The sequence below is a fragment of the Mauremys mutica genome, chromosome 4 (genome assembly GCF_020497125.1).
Source record: "Mauremys mutica isolate MM-2020 ecotype Southern chromosome 4, ASM2049712v1, whole genome shotgun sequence".
NCBI classification, from domain to species: domain Eukaryota; kingdom Metazoa; phylum Chordata; order Testudines; family Geoemydidae; genus Mauremys; species Mauremys mutica.
Window position 1 is genome coordinate 71,700,833 of NC_059075.1, and position 18,411 is coordinate 71,719,243.

Sequence of the window (18,411 nt, forward strand, 5' to 3'; positions counted from 1 at the left end):
ATAGATGACCTAATATAGCCCAATAATTCTACTTCTGAGACCCCACCAGGTACGTCCGAGATAAGCACCTGCACATTCCTGCTCCTAGCTTTGTCCTCTGCATTGCTGCATGAACATACAACTTTCCAATTAGAGAGACAAGGTGGGTGAGGTAATATCTTTTATTGGACCAACTTATTACATTACCTCACCCACCTTATCTCTCTTATATCCTTTGAGCAACACAGCGACAACATTGCATACAACTTTCTAATATAATACCGGGTAAGCATGCTCAATTTCTTATTTTATTTACTGGTAGCCCCTGTGCAGGTTAGCATGAACTGCCCTTAACTTGCCATAGGAAACAGTGACTCACATATAATAGCTGGGATATTAACCGCCCTTGGAATTTAATCTTATACTAGTGATTGAAGCACCTTTAAAGGGAAACATGGCTTGGCTCTTTCACAGGAATTGCTTAAGGAAATAGATCCCTGTAATTCTTGTATCAGCCATGGGGTGGCAGACTTTTTCTCTGCCTATCCAGATAGAAGTGTATTCATTTTGAAAAGGAGGAAGTGATCTCTAGCATGTTTGTCTTTATCAGACTTATAACTGACAATTTTATGGATAAATCTCCGAGAATGAGTATTTAGCAAATGAGGATGTTTCAGACTCAAATGTCAAGCCTTTTAAGTGCTTTGAGATAGACTAAAATATGTGGTTGAGATTACATAAAAGGGGGCAAGTATAAAAATAATCAACAGTATGGAGAAAGTAAATTGGAAGTTTTTGTTCTGTGTATCTTTCACCAGGGAAAGGGGACAGTCTATGAAATTAAAAGATGGAAAATTAAAAAACAATAAAAAGGAAATACTTTCATACAATGTGTGATTACCACAGGAAATCATTGAGTTCAAGAAGTTAAGATTCAAAAAGGGAATGGATACTTACATGGATGGCAAGAATATCCAGAGTTGTCACAATTAATATAAATTTTGGAAAGAATGAAGCACAAGGTTTAATATTCTTTCCAAAATTGTTGTTAATTATGACAACTCTGAATATTCTGGTTTAAGCCAGTCTCTAATATTAGACACTAGAATGAGACCCAATATAGGGGGCAGCTTATCCTTTTGCTACCTACTGCAGGGTTCTTAACCCTTGCTCTGAACCATCAGGTTCTGATCACTGTCAAAGACAAGATTCTGGATTAGAGGGACATTAGGTCTGATCCAGTGTGGCAATTCCTAAATTTAATACATAAATACATTCCATCTCAATCTACATTTACAGATTTATTTTCATTTATATGGTTTTTAGTTGACGTTAATATAAGTGTGAGATTTTGTTGGTGGTAAACAAATCTCTATGGCTCAACAGGCTGTAAGGCCAAGATCTAGCAAAGCACTTAAACACATGAGTAAGTGCTTTACTGGATCAAAGGCCTAAGTACATCAGTAAATACTCTTTCAATAAAACACTTTCAAAGAAAAAGGAAATGACCTCCATGGTGCAGAATACTTGATTTTGGAGGGTCTGATGGGGACCATCTGGAATTTACATACAGCCAATGTGGCTTTCAGTTGGCTAATTTTCCTTGTAAAAAAGTTGTTTCAGGAAACACCTGGATTGGTGTGGTGCTGACATCTGGGAGACACAGGCATGTACAACCTAATGGGTCCTACTCCTGGTTCATTTCTGTGCTCTCTTTCAGCAGGTACTCTGATGACTTAAGTTAATGCCTCTTCCTATTACATGGGGAATTTAGTCAACTGGAGTCTTGGGTGAAGTAAAACATTGGCAGAATGCACAAATCGGAACAAAACCAGTTTCTGGCATTAGATCTGATCTCACTAAGTGAATACATAGTCCAAAAACAGCTCAGGAAAGAAGAGGGAAAAATCCTCTTCCCTATGACAGATGTGAATGCTTAAATCATTAAGAAGAAGAAAAGTGATCAGGAATTCCATTGGCCACAATTGTTAGTTTTACTTTAGTGAAAATACAAGTAAATGACAATGCTTGATGAACCAAAGGGCAGTATCAGAGAAGTTTTCTGGGGAGGATCTGCATGAACTTCTTGACAGGGTTCAGCTAAATTTGAAAGTTAGGATGCATCTAGCCCACATCTGGATCTTATTAAAATGGTGCTCAAGTTAAATATATATGATTTTCCAGCTTCCAACACGAGGGAAAGTTGAAGCTAGTGTAGTGCTTGCCACTTTTGACTGTCAATGTCAGAAATCTGTAGGTCTCTGGAGAAATTTGTTTCTCCATGAAGAGCCATACTCAGATCTAATGGCACTACATTTAATAATAAAGAAGAAATGAGAATGAAGTTCTTGTTTGAGGAGTTGTCAGTGTTATAATTGTGTCAGTCTTGAACAAGGACTGAAATAGGACAGCTAATATAAACAGATGCACAGATAATTACAGAACTGGTATATGGAACTATTCATTGTCATATCTAGTTTAAATGACTGCTAGAAACATGGACAATGTCAGATTTCTTGACATGGCACATATCCAACTGGGGACTAGAACATATATGGGGAAAGAAAGATGTATGCATGTGATGTGGAGAAGCAGACAGAGGAGCATAATTCTGTGCATTGTGTTTGTACCAGCTTCCCAACAAAACTGAAGTGTCCATTCTTGGGTGGTTTGAACTGTCTGGCTCCAGGACTTGGCTATATTTATCCTGGCTGATGTATTCTGTCAAATGTGCCCTGCTGTTGATAAGGTGCCGCTGGTGACAAGAGTGGGGGAATCAAAGGGGAGGAGCAGGATGGGGACTTCCAGCCAGTGTTTAAGGGGGTCTCAAAAGTCCTGCAGTCTCACTCCAGTTCAGCTCAGACCCTGGCTTTGAGGCACCACTGGGAGCTTCAAGAAAGACAAAAATCAAGATGCCAGAGCCTGCAAAGAAAACAGGTAAGGACAACAGAGAGAGAGAGAGAGAGAGAGAGAGAGAGAGAGCCTGAGTGTAGCCTGGCTGAGAGAGTGATTGCCAAGCAGAGCACTGTCCCTATATCAGAGAAACAAAAATAGAGAAAAAAATAGTGATATTTTGTAAAAAGTTAATAAAAAAAAGATGGATTCAGAGAGCTCACAGGGAGATGAGGGATAACTCAGAAACTCAGAAACTCCCACCCAAGTAATTAGCTCCAGAAGCTTTGCTTGAGGGAAAAGGACAAAAATTAAACTGTTCCATTGAAATTCCTTTCACTTCTTCTCCTAGGCACCATCAGGGCAGTGAAAATAGCTCCCAGTCCTTCTCCTGGGTATTTTCCAGACAATAAGCAACAGCCTGTGGTAGAATTCTTGAGCATAAAATCTCCAGCGTAAAGACAAAGTTCATAGCAGCTGGTTCACATTTTGCTCTCTCTTTCAGACAGACAGGCAGGCACACTATAGCTCTAGGGAAACAGGGAACTCTGAGGGGTTTATACATAGAATCACAGGGTTAGCAGGGACCGCAAGGGTCATATAGTTTAACCCCCTGCCAAGATACAGGATTTGCTGTGTAAATCATCCAAGACAGATGGCTATCCAGCCTCCTTTTGAAAACCCCCAGTGAAGGAGCTTCTGCAATCTCCCTAGGCAGTTCCCTTTCCTCTCCTCCCCACTCCAGTGAGCCAGAAGATAACTTCTCCTCTATTGAAATAGGTCAGAGCAGTCTACCAACATCATGGAGGCAGCTTAGCACTCCCCTCCCACTCTTACAGAAAGGAAGCACGCAGAACAAAACAGATTTAGGACATTCCTAATTATTCCTTTGATTTAATATTTAGAACCAAGAAGCTAGTCACAAGCCACCTGCCTATGTTGAAAGAGGAGAGCTATGAGAGGTGTGGGGAGAGGATGCAAGTTACAGGGAACTTGTGTAGGAAGATGCACCACCACTCCCACCCGTAAGGCAGAGTTGGGTGGAGAGTATTTAGAGGGCATCTGCCCATGTGAGTCGAAAGAGGACCATTAGAACACCGTATGTCCACAACTAACTTCAAAGAACGGGCTGAAAGTTAGTTATGGATATTTAAAAATTCTGTATAGGAACATGCAAAAATTGAAAATTATACTAAGTCTGAGTGTTTACACTCAAGAACAGAATCTGCTCTCAGTGAGACTAGTATAAATCTGGAGTGATTCAGATCAGAATCGCTCATATACACTGTACAGGTCTGTTCAGGTGTACATGTGACTTCTTAAAAGCATACACCTTTCAGGGATTGTCAATAGCAGCTACTTAGTATTTATTTTAAGCTATTTGAGGCTTGTGTACAGCTTGATGGCTGTTCAGTTCCTTAGCAATATACTGTTAGGATGGACAGAGAGGAAATCTTCCTTACTTGTTCAAACCTAGATACATTAGGAAGCACTTTTGGTTGAAACATTTGGTATTTTATGTTCTCTGAGCAGCCACATTTGCTGCCTCTGGCACTTTACACTAAAGAATTCCAGAGACCCATGCCTCATAAATAAGGGCATGTATCCAGACCAAGGGAAGTGCCTGGCAGACAGAATATTCAGAAGGCTTATACTCAAACCAGCTCAGTAAGAGCCTCTTCATTATGAACAAAAACATCCTTAAACACTTAAACTGTATCCTTCATGTAGGTTTTCTGGTATTTTTCCTCTTATTTCTAATTATTCAATAAATACATTACCAGGGATTCTATGAGGCATCATTCAATTTCTTCACAAAACAAAGGACTGAAGCATTACTCTCTAAAAGCATTTACGATTTCTGTGGTGATTTCCAGTTTGAGCAACCTCTTAAACATTTATTATTGTCAGGATCTATAGAATTTAGACCTAAATACTTTAAACAAACATGGAACTGACTTCTTGAAAGTGAGAGAGGCACTTTATTCCATGAAAAGTAAGTTTATTCTAATAAAGGTCTTTTTCTCCTAAGTTCAATAACTGTCAAAGTGCTATTTCAGGGCTACTTATTTAATATTGATTTAAGATATTATTGCTAGAATCATAGTAATAACTGATTTATAATCTCCCTTTGATAATGCATATGCACACATGCAACAAGCTTTTGATAGCTGCAACTCTTTGAAACAGTTGCCAATCTTTTTTAAAAAGTGAATTATAATAAAAAATGTTTCCTCCTTTTCTCCCTTATATGGGAAAGATAAAAACAGGGGGTGGTGAGGAGAGGAAGCAAAAGTTACACTGGACTTTTATCCCGGATTTTACACATAGTCAGTAACAGTTTTATCATCTCATGACTTCTTGTGGCTAGAAACCTATTTGGAACCCACTAGAAAGCTAAGATTCCAGCTTTTCCATAGATATACATACTGCATTGATTTCTAGCCCAGCAAAGTTACAACATCTCAGATCATGATATTACAGGAGCCTTATAAATAATCGTTACTATCATTTGTAGACATTTAATAAGATTAGTAGTACCAATCTTTGTCATTCAAATACATGTACATTCACTGGGCCAATGTCAAATAGAGGGGAATGATCACATCCCTCGATCTGCTGGCAATGCCACAACTTACAGCCCAAAATGCCATTAGCCTTCTTGGGATCAAGGGCACACTGTCGACTCATATCCAGCTTCTCGTCCACTGTAACCCCTAGGTCCTTTTCTGCAGAACTGCTGACTAGCCATTTGATCCCTAGTCTGTAGTGCATGTCCTTGTTGAACCTCAGATTTCTTTAGGCCCAATCCTCTAATTTGTCTAGGTCCGTCTGTATGCTATCCCTACCCTCCAGGGTATCTACCACTCCTCCCAGTTTAATGTCATCTGCAAACTTGCTGAGGGTGCAGTCCACGCCATCCTCCAGATCATTAATGAAGATATTGAACAAAACCAGCCCAAGGACCAACCCTTGGGGCACTCCGCTTGATACCAGCTGCCAACTAAACATGGAGCCATTGATCACTACCCGTTAAGCCTGACGATCTAGCCAGCTTTCTATCCACCTTATAGTCCATTCATCCAGCCCATACTTCTTTAACTTGCTGGTAAGAATACTGTGGGAGACCGTATCAAAAACTATGCTAAAGTCAAGGAATAATACATCCACTGCTTTCCCCTCATCCACAGAGCCAGTTATCTCGTCACAGAAGACAATTAGGTTAGTCAGGTATGACTTGCCCTTGGTGAATCCATGCTGACTATTCCTGATCACTTTCCTCTCCTCTAAATGCTTCAGAATTGATTCCTTGAGGACCTGCTCCATGATTTTCCCAAGGACTGAGGCTGACTGACCTGTAGTTCCCCAGATCCTCCTTCTTCCCTTTTTTAAAGATGGGCACTAAATTAGCCTTTTTCCAGTCATCCGGGACCTCCCCAGATCGCCATGAGTTTTCAAAGATAATGGCCAATGGCTCTGCAATCACATCCACCAACTCCTTTAGCACCCTCAGATGCAGCGCATCCGGCTCCATGGACTTGTGCTTGTCCAGCTTTTCTAAATAGTCCTGAACCACTTCTTTCTCCACAGAGAGCTGGTCGTCTCCTTTCCATGCTGTGCTGCCCAGTGCAGTAGTCTGGGAGCTGACCTTGTTCGTGAAGACAGAGGCAAAAAAAAAATAAAAAGTATTGAGTACATTAGCTTTTTCCACATCCTCTGTCACTAGGTTGCCTACCTCATTCAGTAAGGGGCCCACACTTTCCTTGACTTTCTTCTTGTTGCTAACATACCTGAAGAAACCATTCTTGTTACTCTTAACATCTCTTGCTAGCTGCAACTCAAAGTGTGATTTGGCCTTCCTGATTTCACTCCTGCATGCCTGTGAAATATTTTTATACTCCTTGGTCATTTGTCCAATCTTCCACTTCTTGTAAGCTTCTTTTTTGTGTTTAAGCAGTGTGCACTCTTTTTATTGCCCTGGTGTCTGGCTGTTCAAAATTGGCCGCTAGGCGATTTGCCTCAACCTCCCACCCCACCATAAACGTCTCTCCCTTACTCTCACAGGTATAAAAGAGCACACAGCAAGCAGCAATAACAATGGGAATATTGCTTTCACTGAGGTCTGACCTACTCAGCAAACAGTGCCAGCACCCTTTTAAACATCCAAAGGCACATTCTACCACCATTCTGCACTTGCTCAGCCTATAGTTGAACTGCTCCTTACTGCTGTCCAGGCTGCCTGTGTATAACTTCATAACCCATGGGAGCAAGGGGTAGGCTGGGTCCCCAAGGATAACTATTGGCATTTCAACATCCCCAAAGGTAATTTTCTGGTCTGGGAAGAAAGTCCCTTCTTGCAGCTTTTCGAACAGCCCAGAGTTCTGAAAGATGTGAGAGTCATGTACCTTTCCCGACCAGCCCACTTTGATGTCGGTGAAACAGCCCTTGTGATCCACCAGTGCTTGCAACACCATTGAGAAGTACCCCTTGTCGTTTATGTACTTTTTGGCAAGGTGGTCCGGTGCCAAGATAGGGATATGTGTTCCACATATCGCCCCACCACAGTTAGGGAACCCCACTGCAGCAAAGCCATCCACTATGACCTGCACATTTCCAAGAGTCACTACCCTTGTTAGCAGAAGGTTATTGATTGCCTTGGCTACTTAGATCACAGCAGGCCCCACGGTAGATTTGCCCACTCCAAATTGATTACCGACTGACCGGTAGCGGTCAGGCTTTGCAAGCTTCCACAAGGCTACTGCCACTCACTTCTCAACTGTCAGGGCAGGTCTCATCTTGGTATTCCCGCGCTTCACGGTGGGGGAAAGCAACTCACAAAGTTCCATGAAAGTTTTGCAGCCACTGGGAATCATCCCACACCTGCAACACTATGTGGTCCCACCAGTCTGTGCTTGTTTGCCGGGCCCAGAATCGGCGTTCCACTGTATCCACATGGCCCAATGCCACCATGATATCTCAACTGCCACATCCCGTGCTTTCAGGAACGTCTGTGTCCTTGTGTTGGCGGCTCCTAGCTAGGCTCTGCACATACTGCAGGATAATACGCAAGGTGTTTACAATGCTCACAAAAGCAGTGTGCAGGTGAGCGGGCTCCATGCTTGCCGTGCTATGGTGTCTGCACGGATAACCCAGGAAAAAAAGGCATGAAACGATTGTTTGCCGTTGCTTTCAGGAAGGGAGGGAGGGGAGGTGCTATAGAAGCGCAAAGTATTATAACTAAGCAAAGGGCCTGGGTCAAATTCTTTGCTGGTGTAACTCCATTGAAGTCAAATGAGGTATGCCAGCAGAAAACTGGCAGACCTATCTAGATGGTGCACAATGGACAGATAGTATTACTAGCAATAGATCAGCTATAAGAAGTAGAGTGCATGATGAAGCATGAATATGACCCAAACATTTTAGAGTATTTCACACTTCAGTTCACTTATATTTAAAAAGTGGAATCAAAAGTTTAAAGCTAGTTCTCAGATTTACTGAGGTGTATTTGGAAGCTAAGGTAGCTGCCGGAGTAAAAACAAAGACACACACAACGAAAAAGAGACATGAAATTTGCAGAAGTGGAAATAACTAAATAGGCAATGGAATTTAGAATTGATTAGGAAAACATGATCAATGAATGGGGAAAGTCAACAAAAAGGTGCTACAATGATTTATTAAAAAAAGATCCAAAGTATGAACAAGAATCTTGATAGCCGGTGTTCTTAAGTATGTGCACATTTTGTGGAGATTAACAAATGACAAGAGATTTGACTAGAGCCCTAATCTGAACACAAAGTAATAACTCTTAATCACAATAAAATGCCACATTTCCAAATAAGGAGACAGGACGCCAATGAGTTGAAGTCACCTCAGTGAGGCAAGTCAGGAGATGGTACATGCTCCAGACATGCCCACCAAGTATGCATATCAACCAAAATGAATAATCTGCCCTTACACTCATTCATCTTAGTCACTTTACTGTTACTTGAATTCTCAGCACTGAGGAAAGCACCAATTTGATTAAGGGGGCATGTAAAGGAAACTTTTGATACAGCATGTTATTAATTAGCAGAAATAGCGTCAGAGTATTATGTAGGCAAATATTTTAGTAACTTTCAATAACAGATTAGACATTTGAATGCAGATAGGTGGAATAAAGTTATAAGGCCCAACTTTAGGGTGGTTTTATCCTGCTGGAGAAGGCTTGAGCATTAGCCACTATCAAAGAAAAGATAGCAAGACTAAATGAACCACTGGTTTATTCTGGTACAAGAGGTGGTATACCAAACTAAATATACCATTTATATTCTGATATGGCAGTAGGAATAGATACTGAACTAGATGGTGTTGGTTTATTACAGTACAGAAATTCTTACTGTGATGGTGCACTCCATATGATGTCATGAAAATATGCTAATGAGTGTGAATATAATGTAACTAGAATATGCTTCATGTAAAATGTCTCTGGTAAGGTATCATTACACATCTTATAATTTACTGAGTGTGGTCATCCTATTTGTATAATTCTTGTATCTGAAACTAGAAATATGAAATATAACTCTGAGGTCCTATTGTAATTATGCAAAGTGTGGGCCATTAATTGTGGCTTGGAATCTTGATGGCTCCCATTAACCAGGACAACTGGTTGCGTGACAAAGTTCCAACCCTGTATTGGTAGGTCCCACTCTTCTGGGCAGATTCAGTGGCCTCAGAAACTCAATAAGGCCCCGATGTGACCTCCCTTTCTCAGTGTAGTAGCAAGAGTCACCGCCTATTGAGTTACTTTCATCACCGGCCAGTATGGGAGATGGGAAGAGAGAATACCCAACAGTCTCTGTTGCTCCAAAGAGCTCAGTAGGCGCAGTTCAGCCTCCTGCTTCCTTTCTCCAGGGGATCTCTGTAGAGTATGGGGGGTTGGGGGAGGGAACCCAGGCCCGCCCTCTACTCCAGGTTCCATCCCAGGGACCCTAATGGTAGCAGCTGTTGGTGGCTTTCCCTTCACCACTGACGCTGCTTTGATTCCCTGGGCCACTTCCCCTGTGGTCCCCTTTTCCTAGCTTCACCCTTACCTCAGGATTCAGCAATGCTTCCTCTTCTCCAGCTCCTTTCACCTCAGCTCCCTGGAGGGCAGTGGAAGAAGAGCTTTTAAACAGTATAAGTGGGACCTTGATTGGTTCCAGCTGTCTCCATTAGCCTAACGGCCTTAATTGGTTAATTGGAATCAGGTGTCTTAATTGGCCTGGAGTAGCCTTTGTTTGGCTATCCAGAGAACAGGGGCCTGCTCATTCTGAAGGCTGATATACCTGCCTTCCACCACTCTCTTTTATTGCTCTGGTCTGAATCTGTCACAGTTGGAATGGCTCTGTTTACTTGTAAGTCTTCCTGTATACCTATGTGCTGGCAAGTGGGTAATGAAGTCTTACAGTGATCATGTCACCTGAACTGGAATACATCTGTAACCTGGTGCTTTTCCATTTAGAAGGAGGGGTGGGAACCCAGAGTGGGACAAAGGATTCCCGCATTGTGCAAAAGCTATATAAGGGGGTGGAACAGAACAAATGGGGCAGCAGTAATGAGAAATCCCCTAGCTACCACCTGAACTGGAACAAAGACTGTACCAGGAGAAAGGACTGGGCCCAGAGTAGAAGGAGGCTGGTCAGTCAATTAAGCTTATTGGAACATCTAAGGGTGAGATTTACCTGCATTTAGTTTTTTCTGTATTAGGCTTAGACTTGCGTGGTTTTGTTTTATTTTGCTTGGTAGTTTACTTTGTTCTGTCTTGTATTACTTGGAACCACTTAAATCCTACTTTTTGTATTTAATTAATAAGTAAAGAGTGATTTTATTAACCCAGAGTATGTATTAATACTTGGGGGCAGGGGGCAAACAGATGTGCATCTCTCTCTATCAGTGTTACAGAGGGTGGATAATTTATGATTTTACCCTGTAAAGCTTTATACAGGGTAAAACAGATTTATTTGGGGTTTGGACCCCATTAGGAGCTGGGCATCTGATTTCTGGAGACAGGAGCACTTCTTAAGCTGTTTTCAGCTAAGCCTGCAACTTGTGGGGGACATGGTTCAGACTTGGATCTGTGTTTGTGGCAGGCAAGCGTGTCTGGCTTAAACAAGGCAAGGTACAGGAGTCTCAAGCTGGCAGGGAAAACAGGCTCAGAGGTAGTCCCAGCACACCAGGTGCCAGTCCCAAGGGGGTTTCTCTGACCCAATCTGTCACACTTACGTTCCTAATTTTTTTTTAAATGACTAATGTTTCTACAGGTAACCAAAGAATAATCTCCAGAGAGTAAGCAACAGTAAATAACATTTTAGGAGAGAAATTTAAGGCTGAAAAAAGTTGCTACTTAAATATTTGTTCTTCAAAATGTTAGTATGAAAACAAATTCTTAAATTAATTTAATGTTTAAATCTGTCTAGATGGAACTATTTACTTTTATTTCAATTTGGAAAAAAAAAACACTAGCCAGCGTTCTAGGCTCATGTAATTTGAAAAAATAAAACTATACCTCACTCATTATTTGGACCATTGGTGTGCCCTCTATAGGTTTGTCTACACAGCAAGTGGCAGCAAGTCTCAAAGCCCAGGTCAACAGACTTGAGCTCACACTATGGCACAAAAAATAGCTGTGTAGACATTGTAGTTCAGGCTGGCGGTCAGACTCAGAAGCCTTTCCCTAGGCTTCAGAGCCTAGCCTGACCTGCAAAATCACAGCTATTTTTAGTGCTGCAGCATGAGTCCTATGAGCCCAAGACTGTCACCCTGAGACTCATTGCTGCTCACTGTGTAGATGTACCTGAAGGAGATCAAAGAGAAGTCTCACTCAGCTCTCCTCACCGCACAGTATTAAGGCATTATTTCACACCAAAGCAGTCAGTTAGAATAATAATCACTTACATTGACACAGTGCAAAATTCTCAGAAGTGGCTAAGAGCTTAGGCACTTGTGAAAATTTTACCCATAGTGCTTTTCACCCCCAAATGGATCTTGGAGTGCACTAACCACTATATATACAGGAATCACGTTACTCAATGAAATTAAGCTACCCTGCAATGCAATATCTGTTTAACACAAATTAAGGCAACAATTAGGACAGGATGTGAACGTGAATCCTGTATCTAAAAAAAACTGCATGGGAAACTCAAGGAGACAGCTTTATGTGTATGTACTTCATCATCATGACACATACCATCACATCCAAGGGGAAGAATTAGAAAATCACAACTGTAGAAATATTGGTTTGAATAGAGGTACAGGAAGACAGGTAGTGTTTCTGACTTAAGCAGGGTCCTTAGTTTGGGAACAGTTTTCAATCCATTATGTATTATTTCATGACAATATGGAGATTTGACACCTCAATTACAGATACAGAATCAATTAAGTGAGATCTAAAGCTAAGTCTTTGCAGAGTCCTGTTAAATTGGTCTGACCATTCCACAGTTGTGGAAACTGTTATATTCACATTTTGCAGAGGCAGGTGGGAGGTAGACTGCGGGGGAGGGAAGGCAGAAAAAAGCTGTTGTAGACACAAAGTCTGCCTACAAGAAAACAAACAGGTGAACCCTCTCTCTTTTTAGCTTCTGCTTTCACCAAGAAGCCAAAGACAACAGAGATAGTGGAAGGAGACACAGCTGTGTTTGAAGCAGAGACTGAAAAGACTGGCATCAAGGTGAAGTGGCAGCGAGCTGGAGCAGAAATGTTTGAAAGTGAGAAGTATATCATCAAGGCCGAGGGGAACAAGCATTCACTGACTATCAATAACACTGGAAGAGAGGATGATGCGACATATGCTGTAATTGCAGGGAGTTCCAAGGTCAAATTTGACCTCAAGGTCAAAGAGCCAGGTATGGTATCTTCTAAACCACTATAGCTTATTCAGAATTGCCAACTCAATCATTCAGAAATCATGTGCTGGGCCCATAAAAATGAGATTTTAATAATAATAAATGTGGGGTTTATTTTTATTTGCCCTCTGGTGCCTGAATCTCACACACAAGCAAATTGTTTTTAAAAGTTCATAAATAAAAATAGCTACATTCATCTCTGCTGTTTCTATGTACATCACAGAAACCAAAAGATAGAAAAATTATTCTTCAAAACATCTAAAATTCGATATGTCAAAATTATGGCATTTAAAAATTAAAACATCTCTTTTGAGAGAGAGAAGAGGTTTCTTAGCCATCACAGCTCAAAGCTTGGCAAAGGTCAGCTATTCTTATCTGGTTAGAAACCCCATAAGGCTGGTACCTTCCAAGGCAATGCACCTTCTAAGCTCTACAAGACAATAGCCAAATTCCTGTGCATTTCCTAAGGCTCACTGAAGAGATGCTCCTCTGCACAACTCTCTCAAGTATATCCCAGAAATACATGGCTTTCTGTAACCTTGCTTTCCATTCCATTTCAGAAAAGTCTGAGGCAGTTCTTCCTACTGAAGCGGTTTGTACCCCAATTGTTTCAGAGTTACCTACACCAGCAGAGACACAACCAGCAGAATGCAGCAAGAGTTCCGAAGGTTAAAAACAAATAAATGCTAAAACTAATCCTAATCCAGTGGCTCTCAACCTTTCCAGACTATTGTACCCCTTGCAGGAGTCTAATTTCTTTTGTGTACCCCCAAGTTTCACCTAATTTAAAAACTAGGTTCTTACAAAATCAGACATAAAAATACAAGTGTCACAGCAACTATTACTGAAAAATTGCTTACTTTCTCATTTTAACCATATTATTATAAATCAATTGGAATATAAATATTGTACTTACATTTCAGCATATGGTATATCAAGCAGTATAAATTAGTCATTATGGTAGACAATGGTACAGATCATCCTTGAATTGAGGGATCGCCAAATCAATCAATCATGGCTGTATAAAATTTTAGTTTGTACTGACTTTGCTACTGCTTTTTATGTAGCTTGTTGTAAAACTATGCAAATATCTAAATAAGTTGATGTACCACTGCCCTACTTGACCCACTGAAAGAAAGAATAGGGACAAGGAATTCCAACATTGGTGGTGGGAGAAAACAGGACCAGGAGAAGAAGACAAGTGATAAGCCCCAGCCAAGTGGGAATAAGGAGCTATGGAAGAAATAGGAAATATCTGAGTGGAGAAGAATATTGAGGGGAAACATTGAAATGATGTAAAGGATTCACTATATAGATTAGGACAGAGGCTGAAATGGAAAGATAGTTAATAAAGCCAGATATTTGTTTCAGTTCCAGCTCCTGAGGCTCAGCCAGAGCTGCCTCTGGACCCTGTTGGTCTCTTCGTGACACGGCCTCGGGATGGAGAAGTGACTGCTGGTGAGTAAAAGACCTGATTTTTGTAAACTGCTAAGCTGCTACCTTTGTCTCTCTATATACAGTACAATAGCAACGATCTAATAGAAATACTAAACATCACTCACAGCCTTATCTTAACCTGTCTCCCTTTCAAGGTGGAAACATCACATTCACTTGCAAAGTGGCAGGTGCCAGCATGCTGAAGAAACCATCAGTGAAATGGTTCAAGGGAAAGTGGATGGACCTGGGAAGCAAAGTGGGGAAACATCTCCAGCTGCATGACAGCTATGACCGAAACAACAAGGTACAGCCAGCAAAGCAGAGCTCTCAATCTCTCTCTCCTAGCCACTAACCTTTGTTCTGGGAGAAAAGACCTCTTTCCCGGTAGTGACACATTTTGGAACTAAGGCACACAGTATTCTAATTATGGATATAGATCTATGGTCAGAAGATCTAGACAAAACTAGACAAGCCTCAGCCCCCCTCCAGGTGCAGCCTTCCATGTTAATTATCCTCTTCTGAGCCACTTTAATCCCTTCGGGGTGGTGTGGGCTGAACATCTCATTGCAGCAGGTTAATCTGTAACTGCCTACTACAGGGTTCCTTGCACCTGACTCTCAGCTGGTATTGGTCACTGTCAGAGATAGTATCCTGAGTTAGACAGACCATTGGATTCATCTAGTATCGCAATTTTCCATGATCTTTTTGTATAATTATCCTTACAGGAATATTCAGAGACACTACTAGCCACGCATACATTGGCGCTGAAATTAACTGCTCAACAAAAATCCATTCCCACCATAAATGAGTCTATAACACGAATTGTCTAGCCCAGAGACAGACAGACACCTGGAACACAAAGAAGCCTGTAGTGCGTCACTCTCTCCCCCTGTAGGGATCACGCTAGTGTTATAGTTTGTGATATACTTGCTATGTGTATGCATCTCCACTTCCCTCTACTGGATGGAATATGATAGATTTCCCCATCAGTAACACCAATCCATCTGAAGGCTGAATTTATGGAACTGCTCTATTAGCTGTAGATAAAGGCCTATGTTTTTTGGAGATGGAGGACCTGTTCCCCTTGGCCACAAGCATGCAGCTACTTTACCTGATGAGTGTGGTGTCTGTATGTATAAAATCACAGACTAATACAACAGTAGGATTTGCTGCTATCAACATCCTATCCCCTGGAAAACCTCTGCAGATAATGTCCTTTAAGTGTTCAAAGTGGATTAGAGAAATTTTACCTTTATGACAACTCCTCACCCAGCCACAAGTGAGACAGAGAGTTGCATGTACAGGGACCAAAATGGGTTTTTTAACGAATTCCAGCCTTTGTCTATCACTGTTAATGTTCTGGTATGCTATGTTTCTATGCATTTTTTACCCTTTTATTTTCTAACTTCCTTGCTCTGTGGGCTGATCTATTTTTTAGGTTTACATCTATGAAATGCACATTATCCAAGCGAAAATGACTTACGCAGGGGGGTATAGATGTGAGGTGTCTACAAAGGACAAATTTGATAGCTGTAACTTCAGCCTGATTGTCAATGGTAAGATTATATGTTTTCAACATTACAGAAATGTGTTGCTAAGTGAAGGGTGAAAGTGGGCTGGTACAGCGTACTGGTAAAAAGCAGCCGCCGGTACCAGCCTGTACGCAGCCGACATTAAAGCGCTACCGCGGCAAAGGACCCTGTTTAAAGCGCTGCCATGGCAGCGCTTTAATGTCATTGCCCCTTTCCCATCCCCACCCCCAGGGCTGCCGACAGGAGCAAAAGGGGCAGCTGCCCCAGGGCTGGCGATTTAAAAGGCCCCGGGACTCCTGGCCACCGCTACCGTGGCAGCAACCGGAGCCCCAGGCCCTTTAAATCGCTGCCGGAGTACCGGGCGGCACAGGCCAGGCAGCTTGGATGGGCTGGCTGGGGGAGGCTGACCTCCAGCCCCGCCCCTTCCAGGGGCCCAGAGCTAGGCTCCTGTACCAGAAAGAGTTTAATGTCACTTTCACCCCTGTGCTAAGTTAGGCTCTATCTTATCCTCACTCTGTCCTCCCTGTGTACAGAGTAACCTCTCTCCCCAATAAACGGTGGCCACCAGAAGAGGGTGTAGGTCAGGTTTGAGAGGAACTGGCAGAGCTATATGTAGGCCCAAAACTAGAATAGCAGGAGTGCAACAGATGTGGATTGAGATGCATTGGCAGGGCTATGGGGGAGGGGGATGGCCTCTAGAAAGAAAAGTAGTAAGTAATTCAAGGCAGGTTGAGATGCACTGAAAGAACATCATGAAGTAAGCAAAAGAAGAATTAGCCTATATTATTCTTGACTTTATCCAGACTTCAGTCCCACACTTCCATGAGCACTAATTCAGTAAAATTTAAAAATAAAAGTCTGAGAATTAACTCATTTCTAGGTTGCCAAAGGCTCTGTATTTGAACATGGAAATTTGAAAAGAAAAAGGAAAAAAAACTTGGAAAAGTTCAGAAAGCTAACACTATTACTTCCTTTCCTCCTGCCAAATTCAAGCACTGCAGGAGCTTCTGGCAGTATAAAATTGCAACAAGCATAGTTGACTAGTTTTAGCAAGGGATTTACTCTAAACAGTTGCTCTCGTGTGCCTGAGGACAGCTGTATTGTAAAAACTTACCAGTGATTAAAAGGGAAGTACATTTAACCATCTATTTACCTCTAGTGTAGAATAGGTCACCAGGGATTTGGCTAAGACAGAGGGAGCATGATTCACCCTTGCTGGTGCAGTATTTGCACCACTCTCCTTCCTCAGGGGTTGTGCTGAGGAGTGGTAGCTTTAATTTGTGACTGGGGCTCCATAGGAGCCTCACAGCACAGGCGCTGACTTTTGTTTTTCCCGGTGGGTGGAACACCCCCACTTTACTCGGAGGCCTCTCTTCACTCTCACAGGGCTTCTTCCTGTCCCCGCTCTGCCCCCTCATCCTCCACCTGCCCACCGCTCCCTTCCCAAGAGCCTCCTACCAGCCACTTGCTGATGAGCAGCCAGCCCCGGGGGCCTGTCAAACAGCTGATTGATAGGCAGCCAGCCCTGGGGCTGGAACCACTATGGCTGGTGGGTGCTGAGCACCCCCTATTATTTTACATGGGTGACTGAGCACTGGAGAACCCATGGAGATGGTGCCTATGCCTCACAGGCAGTGGCAGACCAGGAATGCATTGAGTCTGCACTGCTCATTTCTGAGGTAGCACTGGTTGGCTGCAGGAACCAGGATGGGATAGGGCATAGGTTGACTTTCAGTCACTGGAGGCTCTTCATCCTAGGCTATGCCAGCAGAAACTGGTTTAAATTGGAGATTAATCAAACATTTTATAAGCAGCTTCCCAGCTGGAAACCTCTCCATGCTTCTGTTAATCAAGGGAATTTATCTTCTGCCTCTACAGATCGATTATAGTTCATTAATGATAATATTACCATTTGGACCTTCTCTAGCTCCTTTCACCTGAGGATTTCAATGCATTCATGATATCAATATTCAGACCAGATTTTACAGAAGACAATGTGACTTTCCCACTGTCAAATTACAAATTAATGTGAAGCTTGAGATAGAATCCCAGAGAGTTACTTGCACTAACCATGGACACCATTCACTAAGTGATTAATCATAGTTAAAATATAAGATATTTGAAACAAAAATAGCTTGAAAGGAAAAAAATTGCAGTGGTGCTGTCCCTTTTTCCAAGAACACTCAACTGTTTTCCCCACCCTCTTTTTCTGTTGTATGCCACATCAGAAGCACCAGCAACAGGAGACATGGATATCCGTACTGCATTTCGACGAACGTGAGTAGGAAGCTTGTGCTTCCATGTGGAATTCATTACCTTCCTAGACAAGATCATGTACGAGGAAAACTATTGTACAAATAGCTATTATTACTAAGATATATATGTTCGTCTATAGTGTAAGTGTTTCTAAGGCTAAAATGCCACCCTTGACTCCTAGACATCATCTAAAAGAGGTTGGCTCTTTACTATGCAACAACAATCCCGATCTTCAGAGATAATAAACATAATTTTTCTAAGAATTGCACTAATTATTTTTTCTACAGTGTGAAAAGAGCATTTCAGGTACAAATCAACAGGGGAGCTAATAGTCCTGTGTTGTTCCCAGGCTGAATGGCTTGGACCAAGCAATGCTTTCCAAAATGGTTTAGGTGAGCCCGAGGATCCACTTGTGTCTTAAGACACTCTTGCACTAGACTGGGATCAAGAGTTTG

General features: G+C 42.0%; 1 protein-coding gene across 1 annotated transcript in view; it reads left to right on the forward strand.

The window, feature by feature from the left end:
* The first annotated feature begins 10,165 nt into the window (after positions 1–10,165).
* The window catches only part of MYBPC3 (myosin binding protein C3), a 116,137-nt gene continuing 107,891 nt past the window's right edge, over positions 10,166–18,411 (forward strand). Inside the window, exons 1-7 of the mRNA XM_045016273.1 lie at positions 10,166–10,244; positions 12,465–12,731; positions 13,292–13,399; positions 14,103–14,189; positions 14,324–14,472; positions 15,607–15,724; positions 17,929–17,977. Coding sequence (XP_044872208.1) covers positions 10,229–10,244; positions 12,465–12,731; positions 13,292–13,399; positions 14,103–14,189; positions 14,324–14,472; positions 15,607–15,724; positions 17,929–17,977 — 794 coding nt within the window. The 5' untranslated portion in view covers positions 10,166–10,228. The remainder of the gene's footprint in view (positions 10,245–12,464; positions 12,732–13,291; positions 13,400–14,102; positions 14,190–14,323; positions 14,473–15,606; positions 15,725–17,928; positions 17,978–18,411) is intronic.